Below are 22,208 nucleotides of genomic sequence, written 5' to 3' on the forward strand. Positions count from 1 at the left end.
AGCAGGCCGAGCCTCCGAGCGGATCACCGTCTATTCCAAACACAGTCCGTCATTGACAACAATTACAGAGAGAAAGGAACTCGCGCGGAGGGGGGGGGTGGGGGGTGGGGGGGGGGGGGGGGGTCGGAGTGCGGGGGGGGGGGTCTGATTCTGAGTGGCAGCCAGACACATCACGGAGGGGAGAGCATAGTGGGGGTGGTGGGGGGAGGGGAGAAGGGGGAGGTGACGGGAAAGGGGGGGATGGGGGGGAGGTGGGGGGGGGGGGGGGCCGTGTATCTGGGAGTCGGTGGGGAAAAAAAAAATCAGTGGCAAAAAAAAAAATCGGGAAGCCGTGATTGGAGAGGAGAGCTGGGCGAGGGTCCCGGCGATCGGAGGGGAGGGTCATCGACATCCCCAAGGTCTGTCCAGCCAGCAGGTCCCTCTCCGCCTGCCAGTCCTGTCCACGGGATTAGCGGGAGATCCCAGCAGATTCCAGGAGATTCCGGGGCTCCGCGTCTCACTTCTCGAAATACGGGAGGTAGAAAAAGCGGAATCCAGTCCTCCCTCTCAGGGCGCAGTGTATAAAAATCAAATGGTACACTGAGAGAGAGAGAGAGAGAGAGAATACACAGTGTCAGTGCACCCCAACGCAGCGCGTACCCCGCGTCAGCGCGCCTGAACGCTGTGTCCACCCAAACATAGCATGCGTACCCCGCGTCAGCGCGTACCCCGCTTCAGCGCGCCTGAACGCTGTTACCCACCCAAACGCAGCACGCGTACCCGCGTCAGCGCGTACCCCGCTTCAGCGCGCCTGAACGCTGTATCCACCCAAACGCAGCACGCGTACCCCGCATCAGCGCGCCTGAACGCTGTATCCACCCAAACACAGCATGCGTACCCCGCATCAGAGCGTACCCCGCTTCAGCGCGCCTGAACGCTGTATCCACCCAAACGCAGCACGCGTACCCCGCGTCAGCGCGTACCCCGTGTCAGCGCGCCTGAATGCTGTATCCACCCAAACGCAGCACGCGTACCCCGCGTCAGCGCGTACCCCGTGTCAGCGCGCCTGAACGCTGTATCCATCCAAACGCAGCACGCGTACCCCGCGTCAGCGCGTACCCTGCGTCAGCGCGCCTGAATGCTGTGTCCACCCAAACACAGCACGCGTACCCCGTGTCAGCGCGTACCCCGTGTCAGCGCGCCTGAATGCTGTGTCCACCCAAACGCAGCACGCGTACCCCGCGTCAGCGCGTACCCTGCGTCAGCGCGCCTGAATGCTGTGTCCACCCAAACACAGCACGCGTACCCCGTGTCAGCGCGTACCCTGCGTCAGCGCGCCTGAACGCTGTGTCCACCCAAACACAGCACGCGTACCCCGCGTCAGCGCGTACCCCGTGTCAGCGCATACCCCACGTCAGCGCATACCCCACGTCAGCGCGCCTGAACGCTGTGTCCACCCAAACGTAGCACGCGTAACCCGCGTCAGCGCGTACCCCGTGTCAGCGCATACCCCGCGTCAGCGCGCCTGAACGCTGTGTCCACCCAAACGTAGCACGCGTAACCCGCGTCAGCGCGTACCCCGCTTCAGCGCGCCTGAACGCTGTGTCCACCCAAACGCAGCACGCATACCCCGTGTCAGCGCATACCCCGCGTCAGCGCGTACCCCGCTTCAGCGCGCCTGAACGCTGTGTCCACCCAAACGCAGCACGCGTACCCCGTGTCAGCGCATACCCCGCGTCAGCGCATACCCCGCGTCAGCGTGCCTGAACGCTGTGTCCACCCAAACGCAGCACGCGTACCCTGCGTCAGCGCGCCTGAACGCTGTGTCCACCCAAACGTAGCATGCGGAACCCGCGTCAGCGCGCCTGAACGCTGTGTCCACCCCAAACGCAGCACGCGTACCCCGCGTCAGCGCGTACCCTGCGTCAGCGCGCCTGAACGCTGTGTCCACCCAAACGTAGCACGCGTAACCCGCGTCAGCGCGTACCCCGTGTCAGCGCATACCCCGCGTCAGTGCGCCTGAACGCTGTGTCCACCCAAACGCAGCACGCGTACCCCGCGTCAGCGCGTACCCCGCGTCAGCGCGCCTGAACGCAATGCATACGCCCCGCGTCTGCGCACTCGAAACACAACGCGCGTGCCCCGTGTCAGCACGCCCGGACGCGCGTACCCAGTCTCAGCGCGTGCGAACGCGTGTTCCCCGCATCACTGCGCGCACACGTGACGCGTCCCATTCCCACGGCGGTTCCCTACCTCCAGGGATGAGCAGGAGGAATCCCGGCACGAAGAAGACAGCACTGGATACGCCTGAGACAGAGAGAGACAGAGACTGGTGTGAACGGTCAGAGTGAGGAGGGAGACAGAAGCCAGGCCGCAGAGAGAGAGAGAGAGAGAGAGAGAGAGGACAACCTCCTGTGCAGGGGGAACCGTGTGGGGAGGAGGTACAGAGACCCCCCCCCCCGCCCCGGGGTGGGAGAGAGACCCTCAGAACCACCGGGACGGGACGTTAACAGGGAGGGGCCCCTCAACCCATTTCTGTCTCCATCTCGACTCCACTCACTCTTCCGAGCGCCGTCCGTCCCCTCAGGGACTGAGTCCAGTTAGACCCACAGGGGGTCAACGGTTCACTGAGTTCGCAGCGGGGAAAGAGGGTGGGGTCAGGGGGGGCGCGGAGCGGGGTTAAAGAGCAGCGTGGGGGGGGGGGGGTCAACGTACCAGAACTGGGCTGAATTTGCAGGCCAACACCAACCAGAACGAGAACTGCGAGAGAGAGAGAGATTTTAAACATATCAACACCATTCAGTGTACAGATATCTCCCTGAGAGAGAGAGCGGGGACTGAGAGACACCAGTCAGTGTACAGATATCTCCCTGAGAGAAAGAGGGGACTGAGAGACACCAGTCAGTGTACAGATATCTCCCTGAGAGAGAGAGAGAGGGGACTGAGAGACACCAGTCAGTGTACAGATATCTCCCTGAGAGAAAGAGGGGACTGAGAGACACCAGTCAGTGTACAGATATCTCCCTGAGAGAGAGAGAGAGAGGGACTGAGAGACACCAGTCAGTGTACAGATATCTCCCTGAGAGAGAGAGGGGACTGAGAGACACCAGTCAGTGTACAGATATCTCCCTGAGAGAGAGAGAGGGGACTGAGAGACACCAGTCAGTGTACAGATATCTCCCTGAGAGAAAGAGGGGACTGAGAGACACCAGTCAGTGTACAGATATCTCCCTGAGAGAGAGAGGGGCTGAGAGACACCAGTCAGTGTACAGATATCTCCCTGAGAGAGAGAGAGGGGACTGAGAGACACCAGTCAGCGTACAGATATCTCCCTGAGAGAGAGGGACTGAGAGACACCAGTCAGTGTACAGATATCTCCTGAGAGAGAGAGAGGGGACTGAGAGACACCAGTCAGTGTACAGATATCTCCCTGAGAGAGAGAGAGGGGACTGAGAGACACCAGTCAGTGTACAGATATCTCCCTGAGAGAGAGGGGGACTGAGAGACACCAGTCAGTGTACAGATATCTCCCTGAGAGAGAGAGAGGGACTGAGAGACACCAGTCAGTGTACAGATATCTCCCTGAGAGAGAGAGAGAGGGACTGAGAGACACCAGTCAGGTGTACAGATATCTCCCTGAGAGAGAGAGAGAGGGGACTGAGAGACACCAGTCAGTGTACAGATATCTCCCTGAGAGAGAGAGAGAGGGACTGAGAGACACCAGTCAGTGTACAGATATCTCCCTGAGAGAGAGGAGAGGGGACTGAGAGACACCAGTCAGTGTACAGATATCTCCCTGAGAGAGAGAGAGGGACTGAGAGACACCAGTCAGTGTACAGATATCTCCCTGAGAGAGAGAGGGGACTGAGAGACACCAGTCAGTGTACAGATATCTCCCTGAGAGACACCAGTCAGTGTACAGATATCTCCCTGAGAGAGAGAGGGGACTGAGAGACACCAGTCAGTGTACAGATATCTCCCTGAGAGAGAGAGAGGGGACTGAGAGACACCAGTCAGTGTACAGATATCTCCTGAGAGAGAGAGAGGGACTGAGAGACACCAGTCAGTGTACAGATATCTCCCTGAGAGAGAGAGAGGGGACTGAGAGACACCAGTCAGTGTACAGATATCTCCCTGAGGAGGAGAGGGGACTGAGAGACACCAGTCAGTGTACAGATATCTCCCTGAGAGAGAGAGAGAGGGGACTGAGAGACACCAGTCAGTGTACAGATATCTCCCTGAGAGAGAGGAGGGACTGAGAGACACCAGTCAGTGTACAGATATCTCCCTGAGAGAGAGAGAGGGGACTGAGAGACACCAGTCAGTGTACAGATATCTCCCTGAGAGAGAGAGAGAGGGGACTGAGAGACACCAGCCAGTGTACAGATATCTCCCTGAGAGAGAGAGAGAGAGGGGACTGAGAGACACCAGTCAGGTACAGATATCTCCCTGAGAGAGAGAGAGAGGGGACTGAGAGACACCAGTCAGTGTACAGATATCTCCCTGAGAGAGAGAGAGGGGACTGAGAGACACCAGCCAGTGTACAGATATCTCCCTGAGAGAGAGAGAGAGAGGGGACTGAGAGACACCAGTCTGTGGATGAATATCTCGCTGTGGATGGAGGAATTTGAGGAATTTCTGTGAAACTTACTCAGTCCGACAGCTAGCATTATGAAGCAGGCGATGACCATGTTCCTGTTTTTCTGGATCAGAGGGTGTCTCACCCAGCTGTGAGGGGAACAGCAGGCACAGAGAGAGTTAGTGCACCTCTGGGTTCTCGCCACCAGCCCTAGGCTATTCCCTGGGACACTGCCCCTGTCTCACAGCCCCTTGGACCCCCGCCCAGTCCTGTGCGACTCCCCTGGGACACTGCCCCTGTCTCACAGCCCCTCGGACCCCCGCCCAGTCCTGTGCGACTCCCCTGGGACACTGCCCCTGTCTCACAGCCCCTTGGACCCCCGCCCAGTCCTGTGCGACTCCCCTGGGACACTGCCCCTGTCTCACAGCCCCTCGGACCCCCGCCCAGTCCTGTGCGACTCCCCTGGGACACTGCCCCTGTCTCACAGCCCCTCGGACCCCCCGCCCAGCCCTGCACCACTCCCCTGGGACACTGCCCCTGTCTCACAGCCCCTCGGACCCCCGCCCAGTCCAGTGCGACTCCCCTGGGACACTGCCCCTGTCTCACAGCCCCTCGACCCCCGCCCAGCCCTGTACCACTCCCCTGGGACACTGCCCCTGTCTCACAGCCCCTCGGACCCCCCCCCAGTCCAGTGCGACTCCCTGGGACACTGCCCCTGTCTCACAGACCCTCGGACCCCCGCCCAGTCCAGTGCGACTCCCCTGGGACACTGCCCCTGTCTCACAGACCCTCGGACCCCCGCCCAGCCCTGCACCACTCCCTGGACACTGCCCCTGTCTCACTGTCCTTGGACCCCCGCCCAGCCCTGTACCACTCCCCTGGACACTGCCCCTGTCTCACTGTCCTTGGACCCCCGCCCAGCCCTGCACCACTCCCCTGGGACACTGCCCCTGTCTCACAGCCCCTCGGACCCCCGCCCAGTCCAGTGCGACTCCCCTGGGACACTGCCCCTGTCTCACAGCCCCTCGGACCCCCGCCCAGTCCTGTACCACTCCCCTGGGACACTGCCCCTGTCTCACAGCCCCTCGGACCCCCGCCCAGCCCTGTACCACTCCCCTGGGACACTGCCCCTGTCTCACAGCCCCTCGGACCCCTGCCCAGTCCTGTGCTACTTCCCTGGGACACTGCCCCTGTCTCACAGCCCCTCGGACCCCCGCCCAGCCCTGGGACACTGCCCCTGTCTCACAGCCCCTCGGACCCCCGCCCAGCCCTGCACCACTCCTCTGGGACACTGCCCCTGTCTCACAGCCCCTCGGACCCCCGCCCAGCCCTGTACCACTCCCCTGGGACACTGCCCCTGTCTCACAGCCCCTCGGACCCCCGCCCAGCCCTGCACCACTCCCCTGGGACGCTGCCCCTGTCTCACAGCCCCTCGGACCCCCGCCCAGCCCTGGGATGCTGCCACTGTCTCACTGCCCGTGGACCCCCCCCTCGCCCAGCCTCTACGGGGCCTACCTACGCTTCTCCCCTCTGTGAGGGACAGAGAGAAAGAGAGAGAGACCCTCCCTCGACACCGTCCCACCCTCCGCACCCTCCTTCCCTCCACGAGGGGCAGACCCTACCTCCACTACCTCGATGAGGGACAAACCCTCACTCTGTTCCCATATATGGGTAGCGGTAGCCGTGAGGGAGGGGTGAGGGGGCACAGGGAGGACAGGGCATGACGAGGAGGGGGGGGGGTTGCGGGGGGGGGTTGCAGGTGCGGGGGGTGCTGTCGCTGACCTGAGACACTGCCGGTATGAGTTCTGGGTGCTGTTACTGATGTTGCTGAAAGACCATCGCGAGCTCTGGGTGGACAGACGGCCGAGGTCCGGGCTGCTGGGGTGGGGGGAGAGAAACGTTACCGTGGAGACAGCACTGCCCAGAACCCCCCCCCAACCCCCAATCCCTTCCTTGGCTCCGACCCTCCCCACTGCCTCCACCCTTTAACTCATCACTTCAACCCCCTCCCTCTTCACCTCCCCACTGACCCCTCACTCCGACCCTCCCCACTGACCCCTCACTCTCACCCTCCCCATTGACCCCTCACTCTGACCCTCCCCCCTCCCCACTGACCCCTCACTCCGGCCCTCCCCCCTCCCCACTGACCCCTCACTCTGAACCTCCCCCCATTGACCCCTCACTCTGACCCTCCCCCCTCCCCACTGACCCCTCACTCCGAACCCCCCCACTGACCCCTCACTCCGACCCTCCCCACTGACCCCTCACTCCGACCCTCCCCCCTCCCCACTGACCCCTCACTCTGACCCTCCCCACTGACCCCTCACTCTGACCCACCCCCCTCCCAACTGACCCCTCACTCCGACCCCCCCCCCACTGACCCCTCACTCCGAACCCCCCCACTGACCCCTCACTCCGACCCTCCCCACTGACCCCTCACTCCGACCCTCCCCCCTCCCCACTCCCCACTGACCCCTCACTCTGACCCTCCCCACTGACCCCTCACTCTGACCCTCCCCCCTCCCCACTGACCCCTCACTCTGACCCACCCCCCCATTGACCCCTCACTCTGACCCTCCCCCCTCCCCACTGACCCCTCACTCTGACCCACCCCCCTCACTCTGACCCTCCCCACTGACCCCTCACTCTGACCCTCCCCCCTCCCCACTGACCCCTCACTCTGACCCTCCCCACTGACCCCTCACTCTGACCCTCCCCCCTCCCCACTGACCCCTCACTCTGACCCTCCCCACTGACCCCTCACTCTGACCCTCCCCCCTCCCCACTGACCCCTCACTCTGACCCTCCCCCCTCCCCATTGACCCCTCACTCTGACCCTCCCCCCTCCCCATTGACCCCTCACTCTGACCCTCCCCCCTCCCCATTGACCCCTCACTCTGACCCTCCCCCCTCCCCATTGACCCCTCACTCTGACCCTCCCCCCTCCCCATTGACCCCTCACTCTGACCCCCCACCCCCCCATTGACCCCTCACTCTGACCCTCCCCCCACTGACCCTTCACTCCGACCCTCCCCACTGACCCCTCACTCCGACCCTCCCCCCTCCCCATTGACCCCTCACTCTGACCCTCCCCCCTCCCCATTGACCCCTCACTCTGACCCTCCCCCCTCCCCACTGACCCCTCACTCTGACCCACCCCCCCATTGACCCCTCACTCTGACCCTCCCCCCTCCCCATTGACCCCTCACTCTGACCCTCCCCCCTCCCCACTGACCCCTCACTCCGACCCTCCCCCCTCCCCACTGACCCCTCACTCCGACCCTACCCCCTCCCCACTGACCCCTCACTCCGACCCTACCCCCTCCCCACTGACCCCTCACTCTGACCCTCCCCACTGACCCCTCACTCTGACCCTCCCCCCCATTGACCCCTCACTCTGACCCTCCCCCCTCCCCACTGACCCCTCACTCCGACCCCCCCCCACTGACCCCTCACTCCGACCCTCCCCACTGACCCCTCACTCCGACCCTCCCCCCTCCCCACTGACCCCTCACTCCGACCCTACCCCCTCCCCACTGACCCCTCACTCTGACCCTCCCCCCTCCCCATTGACCCCTCACTCTGACCCTCCCCCCCATTGACCCCTCACTCTGACCCTCCCCCCCATTGACCCCTCACTCTGACCCTCCCCCCTCCCCACTGACCCCTCACTCTGACCCTCCCCCCTCCCCACTGACCCCTCACTCTGACCCTCCCCCCTCCCCATTGAGCCCTCACTCTCACCCTCCCCACTGACCCCTCGCTCCGACCCTCCCCCCTCCCCACTGACCCCTCACTCTGACCCTCCCCCCTCCCCACTGACCCCTCACTCTGACCCTCCCCACTGACCCCTCGCTCCGACCCTCCCCCCTCCCCACTGACCCCTCACTCCGACCCCCCCCCACTGACCCCTCACTCCGACCCTCCCCACTGACCCCTCACTCCGACCCTCCACCCTCCCCACTGACCCCTCACTCCGACCCTCCCCCCTCCCCACTGACCCCTCACTCTGACCCTCCCCCCTCCCCATTGACCCCTCACTCCGACCCTCCCCTCTCTCCCCATTGACCCCTCACTCTGACCCCCCACCCCCCCATTGACCCCTCACTCTGACCCTCCCCCCTCCCCATTGACCCCTCACTCTGACCCTCCCCCCTCCCCATTGACCCCTCACTTTGACCCTCCCCCCCATTGACCCCTCACTCTGACCCTCCCCCCATTGACCCCTCACTCTGACCCTCCCCCCCATTGACCCCTCACTCTGACCCTCCCCACTCCCCATTGACCCCTCACTTTGACCCTCCCCCCCAATGACCCCTCACTCTGACCCTCCCCCTCTCCCCTTTGTCCCTCGCTCTGATCCTCCCCTCCCCTTCAACCCCTCGCTGCAACCCTCCCCCTCCACTCTGACTCCTCCATCTGACCCTCTCCCCCCCTTTTGACCCCTATCTCTGACCCTCCCCTTCTGACCCCTCGCTCCGACCCTCCCTCTCTCCCCTCTGACCCCTCCCTCTGTCCCTCCCCCTCTCCCCTTTGATCCGATATGGTGGGTGTTTGGACTCACCGTATTCGGAACGCCGTGCTAACGGGATTGCGAGTTGTCTCCGATCCATCCTCATTCTCCAGATTCTGAAAAATATCCGGACCGTCAGAAACCAGAACAGGACGAGGCCATTCAGCCCCTTCTCCAGCCTGTTACACAGGAACAGGAGGAGGCCATTCAGCCCCTTCTCCAGCCTGTTACACAGGAACAGGAGGAGGCCATTCAGCCCCTTCTCCAGCCTGTTACACAGGAACAGGACGAGGCCATTCAGCCCCTTCTCCAGCCTGTTACACAGGAACAGGAGGAGGCCCCATTCAGCCCCCCAAGCCAAGCGCAGCAATAGGTGACACTCATTCAAGGGTTTTAGTCTGTCATGAGATTATGACAACTTTGTGGTCAGCGCCTCTGCAAGTGACCTTTAACCCCTGTTTCCTCCATCTCTCATTCCCCCAATCTCTCTTTCCTCTCATTGGCTCCTGGCCCTCTCCCTGTCTCCCGCGTCCATCCCATCTCAGCACCCACTCCTCACCTCTCCATCCCGCTGACCACTCCCCCACTCACCCTCTGTCATCCCTTTCACCCCCCTCTCTCATGCTCACCACCACCCCCCCCATCAATCAGCAGTCCTCTACCCCTGCTCTCTCTCTCTCTTTCTCCTGCCCATCCCTTCCGCCACCGTCCATCTCGCCCCTGGTCAGTGCAGTGGGAAGTCCCAGAAACCCCTCATTGGCCCTTCTGCCAGCGTTAGCCGGTTGGCCAGGGGAGTGGGGGGGGTCAAACGGTACACTGAGAGGCGCGAATGGTGGAAAAGGGTCACTGAGAGATCAATTGCACCGGCAAATAAGAACGTAAGAAATAGGAGCAGGAGTTGGCCATCTAGCCCCTCAAGCCTGCCCCGCCATTCAATAAGATCATGGCTGATCTGTCGTGGCTCAGTTCCACTTTCCCGCCCTCTCCCCATAACCCTTAATCCCCTCTCTTATCAAAAACCCATCAACCCGCTTCTTAAAAATATTTAGTGAGGCAGCCTCCACCACTTCAACGGGCAGAGAATTCCAGAGATTCACCACCCTTTGAGTGAAGAAGTTCCTCCTCAACTCCGTTCTAAACCGCTCCCCCTTTATCTTGAGGCTGTGCCCCCTAGTCCTACTGTCCTTTCTGAGCGGGAAGAGTCTCTCCACCTCTATCCTATCCATCCCATTCATCATCTTATACGTCTCAATGAGATCTCCCCTCATTCTTCTAAACTCTAACGAGTACAAGCCCAGTCTTTTCAGCCTCTCCTCATAGCTCAACCCCCTCAACTCCGGCATCAGCCTAGTAAACCTCCTCTGCACTCCCTCCAAGGCCAAAATATCCTTGCGCTGGTGCGGCGCCCAAAACTGCACACAGTACTCCAGCTGCGGCCTCACCAATGCCCTATACAGCTGCAGCAAGACCTCCCTACTTTTATATTCAATCCCCCTCGCTATGAAGGCCAGCATCCCATTCGCCTTCCTGACCACCTGCTGCACCTGCAAGCTGGGTTTTTGCGACTCATGCACAAGGACCCCGAGGTCCCTCTGCACCGTCGCCTGCTGCAGTTTTTCGCCCCGTAAGTAATAATCCTTCCTACCATTCTTCCTACCAAAGTGGACCACCTCGCACTTGCCAACATTAAATTCCATTTGCCATTTCCTGGCCCGTTCGCCCAGCCTATCTAGATCCTTCTGCAGACTCTCCACACCCTCCGCACAATTTGCCGTTCCCCTGAATGGCCTCATTCTGCTCTGTAAGGATTCTATGGGATTCAAAGTGATGGATGGGGAAGTGGCAGGGGAGACAGAGGGGCAGAGAAAAGGGGGTGAAGAGAGTGATGGATGGAGGAAAGAGGGGGAGAAAGATCTAGATAGGCCCAGCCTATCTAGATCCTTCTGCAGGCTCTCCACACCCTCAATGTCAGAGAACAAAGAACAATCCAGCACAGGAACAGGCCCTTCGGCCCGCAATGTTGTGCTGAACATGATGTCAAATTAAACTAATCCCTTTTGCCTGCCCTTGCTCCATCTCCCTCCGTAACTTGTACATTCCTGTGGTTTCCAAAAGCCCCTTAAACTCCCCTATCCTACCTGCCTCCCCCACCACCCCAGGCAGCGAGTTCCAGACACCCACCCACTCTCTGTTGGGCAGCGCAGCGGGTCAGCGCTGCTGCCTCACAGCACCAGGGACCCGGGTTCAATTCCTGGCTTCCTGCATGTTCTCCCCGTGTCCGCGTGGGTTTCCTCCAGGTGCTCCGGTTTCCTCCCAGAGTCTGCGAGACGTGGGTGGATTGACCGTGCTAAATTCTCCCTCAGTGCAACCTGAAAAGGAGTGTGGGCGACGAGGGGGTTTTCACAGTAACTTCATTGCAGTGTTAATGTCAGCTGACTTGTGATACTAATAAATAAATGAAAACTCTTTCTCCCCCTCTTTCCTCCATCCATCACTCTCTTCACCCCCTTTTCTCTGCCCCTCTGTCTCCCCTGCCACTTCCCCATCCATCACTTTGAATCCCATAGAATCCTTACAGAGCAGAAGGAGGCCATTCAGGGGAACGGCAAATTGTGCGGAGGGTGTGGAGAGTCTGCAGAAGGATCTAGATAGGCTGGGCGAATGGGCCAGGAACTGGCAAATGGAATTTAATGTTGGCAAGTGTGAGGTGGTCCACTTTGGTAGGAAGAATGGTAGGAAGGACTATTACTTACGTGGAGAAAAACTGCAGCAGGCGACGGTGCAGAGGGACCTGGGGGTCCTTGTGCATGAGTCGCAAAAACCCAGCTTGCAGGTGCAGCAGGTGGTCAGGAAGGCGAATGGGATGCTGGCCTTCATAGCGAGGGGGATTGAATATAAAAGTAGGGAGGTCTTGCTGCAGCTGTATAGGGCATTGGTGAAGCCGCAGCTGGAGTACTGCGTGCAGTTTTGGGCGCCGTACTTACGCAAGGATATTTTGGCCTTGGAGGGAGTGCAGAGGGGGTTTACTAGGATGATGCCGGAGTTGAGGGGGTTGAGCTATGAGGAGAGGCTGAATAAACTAGGCTTGTACTCGTTAGAGTTTAGAAGAATGAGGGGAGGTCTCATTGAGACGTATAAGATGATGAATGGGATGGATAGGATAGAGGTGGAGAGACTCTTCCCGCTCAGAAAGGACAGTAGGACTAGGGGGCACAGCCTCAAGATAAAGGGGGGGCGGTTTAGAATGGAGTTGAGGAGGAACTTCTTCACTCAAAGGGTGGTGAATCTCTGGAATTCTCTGCCCGTTGAAGTGGTGGAGGCTGCCTCGCTAAATATTTTTAAGACGCGGGTTGATGGGTTCTTGATAAGAGAGGGGATTAAGGGTTATGGGGAGAGGGCGGGAAAGTGGAACTGAGCCACGACAGATCAGCCATGATCTTATTGAATGGCGGGGCAGGCTCGAAGGGCTAGATGGCCTACTCCTGCTCCTATTTCTTATGTTCTTACGTTATGTTCTTATGTTCAATCCACCTAACCCGCACATCTTTGGACTGTGGGAGGAAACCGGAGCAGCCGGAGGAAACCCATGCAGACACGGGGAGAACGTGCAGACTCCGCACAGGCACCGACCCGAGCCGGGAATCGAACCCGGGTCCCTGGCAGCTGTGAGGCAGCAGTGCTGACCCACCACGCCGCCCCCCCCCCAGTCTCTGCCTGTTCCCCTCCCTCTCCAGTCCCTCATTACCTGATATCTCAGGGTCGACTCCCTCTCGCCCTGCTCCGCGCCCTCGCTCAGGGTGGTCTTCCTGTCGAAGGCGAGGCTACCAAAGTGAGGCCCGGTCTCCCTGTCTTCGGGGCTGAGCTCAAAGGCATCATCAATGGTGAACTTCTGGCTGGCAAGGTTCATGTCCCAGAGCGGGGCTGATCAGTGCCAACACTGGCCGCGAACACAGCTCCCCCCAACCGCAGGCTCAGCTGGGGGGTAAGGGTGGCAGGGAAGCGGGCACGGTAAGCACTCACTGCTCCCTCATTGTTGGGAGACCCTCCCCCCACCCCACCCCACCCCAACCACACAAGGAAAAGTGACTGGAACCCACCCCACTCCCTCCACGTCTAAAGAGCCCAGTCGCTCCACTCCTTACAGCTTCCTTCCATCCTTCTGAGCACCTTCCCCGCTGATTAAACCCTTCCCAGGGGGATTACTCTCGAGAATAAACCTGTCCCCTTCAAATCAATCGGTCAAACTCTCTCAATCGTGTCCCCCCCCCCAACCTTTGCTCCCCCTCTAGCTCGTAAACTTTGCACTTATTTGTGTGTTTGTTCCTGTTTCGGTTTAAAGTTCAATAACTTAACTAAGTTTACTAACTTTTCTTGCTGTTTAATAACTTGTCTACATTTAACTTTTTTCGCCTTCTGTTTACTAACCCTTCTTGCCCTGTAGAACAACCCGTCCACGGTTTGCTTCCCTCTCTGTTGACTAAGTTTACGAACTTTTCTTGCTGTTTAATAACTTGTCTACATTTAACTTTTTTCGCCTTCTGTTTACTAACCCTTCTTGCCCTGTAGAACAACCCGTCCACGGTTCGCTTCCCTCTCTGTTGACTAAGTTTACGAACTTTTCTTGCTGTTTAATAACTTGTCTACATTTAACTTTTTTCGCCTTCTGTTTACTAACCCTTCTTGCCCTGTAGAACAACCCGTCCACGGTTCGCTTCCCTCTCTGTTGACTAAGTTTACTAACTTTTCTTGCTGTTTAATAACTTGTCTACGTTTAGGTTTTTTTCCAACTTTTCTCACCACTTGTCTACATTTAATTTTTTTTGCCTCCTGTTTACTAACCCCTCTTGCCCTGTTGAACAACCTGTCCACGGTTCGCTTCCCTCTCTGTTGACTAACTTTTTACTGCGTTAAATAACTTTCTTCCCCTGTTCACCGAACTCTTTAAACTTGTGCTAAAGTTCCTTGAGCTAGCGAGCAAACTTTCCCCAGCTAACTCGAACGCGTCTTTAACCTCTCTCTCTCTCTCTCTCTCCCCGCCCCCCCTCCTCTTCCAGCAACACTGCTGTTCTAATCCCCTTAATTTCCTGCAAACTCAAGTCACAAGACTATATATTCCTCCGGCTGCAGGCAAACGGATCAAATACCCATCCAATGGATGGCAGCCTCGCAGCACCAACACAGGAAACATGGATCTTAAAGAGACAGTGCCAATTTACTGGGGGAAACCGAGGGAGGATCTGGAGAACGGAATGAGAGCAGAGCTGATTAAACAGACGAGATTCTGGCAGGATTCGCCAGCAATGTTGGAATTCATAAGAACATAAGAACATAAGAAATAGGAGCAGGAGTAGGCCATCTAGCCCTTCGAGCCTGCCCCGCCATTCAATAAGATCATGGCTGATCTGTTGTGGCTCAGTTCCACTTACCCACCCTCTCCCCATAACCCTTAATCCCCTCTCTTATCAAGAACCCATCAACCCGCTTCTTAAAAATATTTAGCGAGGCAGCCTCCACCACTTCAACGGGCAGAGAATTCCAGAGATTCACCACCCTTTGAGTGAAGAAGTTCCTCCTCAACTCCGTTCTAAACCGCCCCCCCCTTTATCTTGAGGCTGTGCCCCCTAGTCCTACTGTCTTTTTTGAGCGGGAAGAGTCTCTCCACCTCTATCCTATCCATCCCATTCATCATCTTATATGTCTCAATGAGATCTCCCCTCATTCTTCTAAACTCCAACGAGTACAAGCCTAGTTTATTCAGCCTCTCCTCATAGCTCAATCCCCTCAACTCCGGTATCAGCCTAATAAACCTCCTCTGCACTCCCTCCAGGGCCAAAATATCCTTGCGCAGGTGCGGTGCCCAAAACTGCACACGGTACTCCAGCTTACATTAACGCTGCAACGAAAGTTACTGTGAAAATCCCCCAGTCGCCACAGTCCTGTTTGGGTCCACAGGGGGAGAATTTAGCACGGCCAATGCACCCTAACCGGCACGTCTTTAGGTCTGTGGGAGGAAACCGGAACACCCGGAGGAAACCCACGCAGACACAGGGAGAACGTGCAGACTCCGCACAGACAGTGACCCAAGCCGGGAATCGAACCCCGGGTCCCTGGCACTGAGAGGCAGCAGCGCTAACCACTGTGTCACCGTGCTGTCCCTCCTCTAAAGGACATAGGGTGATAGATAGATAGGATGCAAGTCTGGGCGGAGAAGTGGCCGATGGACTTCAACGCGGATAAATGTGTAGTGGTCCATTTTGGCAGGACCAATGGGATGAACGAGTACACTATCAAGGGCAGGAGTCTTAGCTGGGTTGAGGAGCAGAAGGATCTTGGGGTCCGGGTCCACAGGACTCTTAAATCGGCCTCGCAGGTGGAGGATGTGGTCAAGAAGGTGTATGGTGTACTGGCCTTCATTAATCGAGGGATTGAGTTTAGGAGTCGGGAGGTACTTTATAAGACCCTTGTCAGACCCCACTTGGAGTACTGTGCGCAGTTCTGGTCACCTCACTACAGGAAGGATGTGGAAGCTATTGAGAGGGTGCAGAGGAGATTTACAAGGATGTTGCCTGGATTGGGAGGCATGCCTTATGAAGATAGGTTGAGGGAGCTAGGACTCTTCTCCCTGGAGAGACGAAGGTTGAGAGGTGACCTGATAGAAGTTTATAAAATGTTGAGAAGAATAGATAGGGTGGATTCTCGGAGGCTATTTCCCAGGGCTGAAATGGTCGCTACGAGAGGACACAGATTTAAGGTGCTGGGGAGCAAGTACAGAGGAGATGTTAGGGGTAAGTTTTTCACTCAGAGGGTGGTGAGTGAGTGGAATCGGCTGCCATCGGTGGTGGTGGAGGCGAACTCGCTGGGGTCTTTTAAAAGACTTCTGGATGAGTATATGGGGTTTAATGGGATTGGGGGTTATAGATAGGTCTACGGCTTGGTAGGCATAGATGTGATCGGCGCAACTCGTGGGTCGAAGGGCCTGTTTGTGCTGTAGTGTTCTATGTTCTATGATAGATGTTTACAGCAGGGAAACTTGTCCATGTTGCCCCTTTTTTGCCACTAAGCTAGTCTCAATTGGCCGCATTTGGCCCATATCCCTCTATACCCATCGTACCCATGTAACTGTCTAAATGCTTTTTAAAAGGCAAAATTGTCCCCGCCTATACTACTGCCTCTGGCAGCTCGTTCCACCCTCTGTGTGAAAAAATTGCCCCTCTGGACCCTTTTGTATCTCTCCCCTCTCACCTTAAACCTATGCCCTCTAGTTTTAGACTCCCCTACCTTTGGGGAAAAGATATTGACTATCTCGCTGATCTGTGCCCCTCATTATTTTATAGACCTCTATAAGATCACCCCTCAGCCTCCTACGCCTCAGAGGAAAAAGTCCCAGTCTATCCAGCCTCTCCTTATAACTCAATCCATCAAGTCCCGGTAGCATCCTAGTAAATCTTTTCTGCACTCTTTCTAGTTTAATAATATCCTTTCTATAATAGGGTGACCAGAACTGTACACAGTATTCCAAGTGTGGCCTTACCAATGTCTTGTACAACTTCAACAAGACGTCCCCAACTCCTGTATTCAATGTTCTGACCGATGAAACCAAGCATGCCGAATGCCTTCTTCACCACTCTGTCCACCTGTGACTCTGAGGTTGTGCCTCTGGTTCTAGTTTTTCCTACTAGTTGAAAAATCGTCTGCACGTCCACTCCATCCGGCCTTGCAGTATCCTGTAAGTTTCAAATCCCTTGGTATTTCGGATTACCTCAGCATTTTTTCCGTTTAGAAAATAGTCTGTTCCTCCATTCCCCCTTCCAAAGTGGATAACTTCCCACCTTACCACATTGATCTCTATCTGCTGGTTGGTGCGGTGTGTAACGGGGATCAGTGTGTGGGGATCCGGTTGGTGCGGTGTGTAATGGGGATCAGTGCGTGGGGATCCGGTTGGTGCGGTGTGTAATGGGGATCAGCGTGTGGGGATCCGGTTGGTGCGGTGTGTAACGGGGATCAGTGTGTGGGGATCCGGTTGGTGCGGTGTGTAACACAAGATAATAACATAAGAACGTAAGAAATAGGAGCAGGAGTAGGCCATCTAGCCCTTCGAGCCTGCCCCGCCATTCAATAAGATCATGGCTGATCTGTCGTGGATCAGTTCCACTTTCCCGCCCTCTCCCCATAACCCTTAATCCCCTTGCCTACCAGAAACCTACCTACCCGCATCTTAAATATATTCAGCGAGGCAGCCTCCACCACTTCAACGGGCAGAGAATTCCAGAGATTCACCACCCTTTGAGTGAAGAAGTTCCTCCTCAACTCCGTTCTAAACCACCCCCCCTTTATCTTGAGGCTGTGCCCTCTAGTCCTACTGTCCTTTCTGAGCGGGAAGAGTCTCTCCACCTCTATCCTATCCATCCCATTCATCATCTTATACGTCTCAATGAGATCTCCCCTCATTCTTCTAAACTCTAACGAGTACAAGCCTAGTTTATTCAGCCTCTCCTCATAGCTCAACCCCCTCAACTCCGGCATCAGCCTAGTAAACCTCCTCTGCACTCCCTCCAAGGCCAAAATATCCTTGCGCAAGTACGGTGACCAAAACTGCACACAGTACTCCAGCTGCGGCCTCACCAGTGCCCTGTACAGTTGCAGCAAGACCTCCCTACTTTTATATTCAATCACAGATGTGGAGGTGCCGGTGTTGGACTGGGGTGGGCACACTCAGAAGTCTCACAACACCAGGTTCAAGTCCAACAGGTTTATTTAGTGGCACGAGCTTTTGGAGTGCTGCCCCTTCATCGGGTAAGTGTGAGTTGTGTTCGCAAACAGGGTATATAAAGACACAAGCTCAATTTACAGAATAATGGTTGGAATGTGAGTCTTGACAGGTCATCAAGTCTTAAAGGTACAGACAATGTGAATGGAGAGAGGGTTAAGCACAGGTTAAAGAGATGTGTATCGTCTCCAGACAGGACAGTTAGTGAGATTTTGCAAGCCCAGGCAAGTCACGGGGGTTACAGATAGTGTGACATGAACCCAAGATCCCAGTTGAGGCCGTCCTCATGTGTGCGGAACTTGGCTATCAGTCTCTGCTCAGCGACTCTGCGCTGTAGCGTGTTGCCAATGTTGTCTACCTGATACGCTGCAGGAAAGGATGTCCCGAAGCATGGTACATTGTCGTAGCGTCTGCAAGGTCTCCCCAACGGATGAATGAACATTGCTCGACAATCACTAGGCAGGACTGTTCTCTCCCTGTTGGGGAACACTTCAGCAGTCACAGGCATTCGGTCTCTGATCTTCGGGTAAGCGTTCTCCAAGGCGGCCTTCACGACACACGACAGCGCAGAGTCGCTGAGCAGAGACTGATAGCCAAGTTCCGCACACGTGAGGACGGCCTCACCCGGGACCTTGGGTTCATGTCACACTATTGGGGCAGCATGGTGGCACAGTGGGTTAGCACTGCTGCCTCACAGCACCAGCGACCCGGGTTCAATTCCTGACTTGGGTCACTGCCTGTGTGGAGTCTGCATGTTCTCCCCGTATCCGCGTGGGTTTCCTCCAGGTGCTCCAATTTCCTCCCACAGTCTGAAAGACGCGCTGTTAGAGTGAATTGGCCGTGCTAAATTTTCCTTCAGTGTACCCGAACAGGTGCCGGAGTGTGGCGACTAGGGGATTTTCACAGTAACTTCACTGCGGTGTTAATGTAAGCCGACTTGTGACTAATAAATGATTTTTTTTTTGTTTATATCAATTCAATCCAATCAAACTCCAGTGCGGAGTCTCAACAAGTTGAGACATTCCCGATCCGAGCTGACGAGACAGGGTTCTCACCTCCTGTCCTGGGATTGATCTACACGATCCGAGCGGATTGGAGCAGGAACTGCACCTCCCCCAAGGCTTGATTTGCATCTTAGCCAAAAGGCTGAGAAACTGCTTTAAAAATTGCTTTAAGTGAGGCCCCCAGTGTAACCTCACGATTTTGACCGAGTGCAGGACAACAAAACTACACTTGATCTGAGCCAACAGGCCCAGAAACAATCAATAAACTTTTTTCGAACTTCAAAACCATACTTCATTCATAAATACTCTGAAATAAACCACTGCAGAAACGATATTTCCAACAATTACAAAGGGTGCAAAAAAAACCAGCCTTATTTACACTACAGTTGCTGAGTTCCCAGACATTACAGTTCAGCTCTTCAGCAAACTCTATACACTCATCGCATTTCACTGGGTGCTGTTTTTACAGACTAGCACACAGTTACACATGCCCAGCGTGCTCTATGGTTCTACAGCCCCTCACTCTGCCTTGGTTGAAAGGCTTTAAATGGTGACCTTGCCGCATTGGGGCCTTTGTGCTGACTGCCCCAAGCTTGAGAGCGTCCCTCAGCGGGTATTTGTGAATGTGCCAGTCTGCAACACTCGGTCCAGGAGAAATCTTTGCACTGGAAGGTTAGCGAGTCTCGGCCGGAGGGAAGAGCGTTCTTCACCAAGCCGATGACCCACTTAAACTTTAAACTGTAACCCCACCACATACCTGGGCTTGCACAATCTCACCAACTGTCCTAGTGACAGATCACATCTCTTTAACCTGTGCTTAACCCTCTCTCCACTTGCATTGTCTGTACCTGTAAAGACCTGATTACCAGTAGACTCGCATTCCAACCATTCTTCACATTCCAATCTGTAATTATCCTGTAACTATATCTTGCCCTCTATACACTGTGTCCATTATCCTGTAATTATCCCTTGCCCTCTATACACCGTGTCCATTATCCTGTAATTGTGTCTTGGCCCATATACGCTGCGTCTGTGAACCCACCTCCACTCTCCTGATGAAGGTTCAGTGCTCTGAAAGCCCATGATACCAAATAAGCCAGTTGGACTTTAACCTGGTGTTGGCAGTTTGACCTCTCCCCCTCCCAGCCTGACAGAGCAGCAGTGGGCGGTGCCAGCCCCGCGCAGGCGCAGTCCCAGTCCCATCGGTGTGGGTGTGGCCGGAATGGCGCAGGCGCAGTCCCGCAGAGGAGTGGGCGGGGCCAGGGCCACGCGGGGTCAGGAGGTCAAGCGTCGTCCAGTACTTCCCCGGAGCGGAGAAGCTACCACATCTTCTCTCGAGTCTCTTCAAATGTCATTGATGAAGATGAACATCTCACCAGGGCCATCCCCACACCCCCACTTCTAGCCTCAGACAATTGCACGACCTCAAACAGACCATTGTTCACAGCAAACTACCCAGCCTTCGGGAGAACAGTGACCACAATACCACACAACCCTGCCACAGCAACCTCGACACAGATGACATCATCTCACATGAGAACACCATCCACCAGGTACACGGCACATACTCCTACAACTCGGCCAACGTTGTCTACCCGATACGCCGCAGGAAAGGATGTCCCGAGGCCATGGTACACTGGGGAGACCGTGCAGGCGCTACGACAACGGATAAATGAACATCGCTCGACAATCACCAGGCAAGACTGTTCCCTTCCTGTTGGCGAACACTTCAGCGGTCGGGGCATTCGGCCTCTGACCTTCGGGTAAACATTCTCCAAGGCGGCCTTCACCACATACGACGGCGCAGAGTCGCTGAGCAGAGACTGATAGCCAAGTTCCGCACACATGAGGACGGCCTCACCCGAGACCTTGGGTTCATGTCACACTATCTGTAAACCCCGTGACTTGTCTGGGTTTGTAAAATCTCACTAACTGTCCTGTCTGGAGACAATACACATCTCTTTAACCTGTGCTTAACCCTCTCTCCACTCACATTGTCTGTACCTTTAAGACTTGATGACCTGGGATCTGTGAGACTTCTAACTGGAGGTCAGGGAATGCCGGGCTGGCGCAGGCGCAGTAGCCTCAGTGCGGCCGGTGCCGGGCTAGCGCAGGCGCAGTAGCCTCGTTGTGGGCGGGGCCTGGATGGCGCAGGCGCAGGAGCCCCACCATGGGCGAGTAGGTTCAGTGTGGGCGGGGTCAGCGTTGCGGAGGCGCAGAATCCTCACTGCGGGCGGGTCACGTCTGGCGCAGGCGCAGTAACCACCACGTGGGCGCGGCCCGTCTGGCGCAGGCGCAGTAGGCTCAGTGTGGGCGGGGTCAGCACGGCGCAGGCGCATTCCGGGCAGCTGGGCGACCGCCTGAAACGGTTTGGCGCGTCGCTTCCTGAGGCAAATGTATAAAAACCCTATAGAATATATATAACCCTATAGAGAGTCTATAGTGAACCCTATAGAATATATATAACCCTATAGAGAGTCTACAGTGAACCCCATAGAATATATATAATCCTATAGAGAGTCTATAGTGAACCCTATAAAATATATATAACCCTATAGAGAGTCTACAGTGAACCCCATAGAATATATATAACCCTATAGAGAGTCTATAGTGAACCCTATAAAATATATATAACCCTATAGAGAGTCTACAGTGAACCCCATAGAATATATATAACCCTATAGAGCGCCTATAGTGAACCCTATAGAATATATATAACCCTATAGAGAGTCTATAGTGAACCCTATAGAATATATATAACCCTATAGAGAGTCTATAGTGAACCCTATAGAATATATATAACCCTATAGAGAGTCTATAGTGAACCCTATAGAATATATATAACCCTATAGAGAGTCTACAGTAAACCCTATAGAATATATATAACCCTATAGAGCGCCTATAGTGAACCCTATAGAATATATATAACCCTATAGAGAGTCTATAGTGAACCCTATAGAATATATATAACCCTATAGAGAGTCTATAGTGAACCCTATAGAATATATATAACCCTATAGAGAGTCTATAGTGAACCCTATAGAATATATATAACCCTATAGAGAGTCTATAGCGAACCCTATAGAATATATATAACCCTATAGTCTATAGCGAACCCTATAGAATATATATAACCCTATAGAGAGTCTATAGCGAACCCTATAGAATATATATAACCCTATAGAGAGTCTATAGCGAACCCTATAAAATATATATAACCCTATAGAGAGTCTATAGCGAACCCTATAGAATATATATAACCCTATAGAGAGTCTATAGCGAACCCTATAGAATATATATAACCCTATAGAGAGTCTATAGTGAACCCTATAGAATATATATAACCCTATAGAGAGTCTATAGTGA

The 22,208-nt window shown here is 55.6% G+C and overlaps 1 protein-coding gene across 4 annotated transcripts; it reads right to left on the bottom strand.

Moving 5' to 3' along the window:
- Positions 1–352: 352 nt before the first annotated feature.
- Positions 353–13,116, bottom strand: tmem134 (transmembrane protein 134). Of its 4 annotated transcripts, none has more exons than XM_080184375.1 (7): positions 12,817–13,116; positions 9,123–9,187; positions 6,341–6,433; positions 4,631–4,707; positions 2,695–2,739; positions 2,233–2,286; positions 354–579 (listed from the first exon to the last, which is right to left on the bottom strand). In XM_080184375.1, exons 1-7 carry the CDS (start codon positions 12,976–12,978, stop codon positions 497–499), a joined length of 579 nt encoding a protein of 192 aa, XP_080040501.1. In that variant the 5' UTR covers positions 12,979–13,116; the 3' UTR covers positions 354–496. The 4 variants fall into 4 exon arrangements, with proteins under 4 accessions (XP_080040503.1, XP_080040501.1, XP_080040500.1 ...); XM_080184374.1 differs by having other exon boundaries at positions 6,341–6,436; XM_080184377.1 differs by lacking the exon at positions 6,341–6,433 and having other exon boundaries at positions 353–579.
- Between the last annotated feature and the right edge of the window lie 9,092 nt (positions 13,117–22,208).

Source organism: Carcharhinus amblyrhynchos, unplaced genomic scaffold (genome assembly GCF_965287045.1).
Source record: "Carcharhinus amblyrhynchos unplaced genomic scaffold, sCarAmb.v2.hapA scaffold_703, whole genome shotgun sequence".
Lineage (NCBI taxonomy): Eukaryota > Metazoa > Chordata > Chondrichthyes > Carcharhiniformes > Carcharhinidae > Carcharhinus > Carcharhinus amblyrhynchos.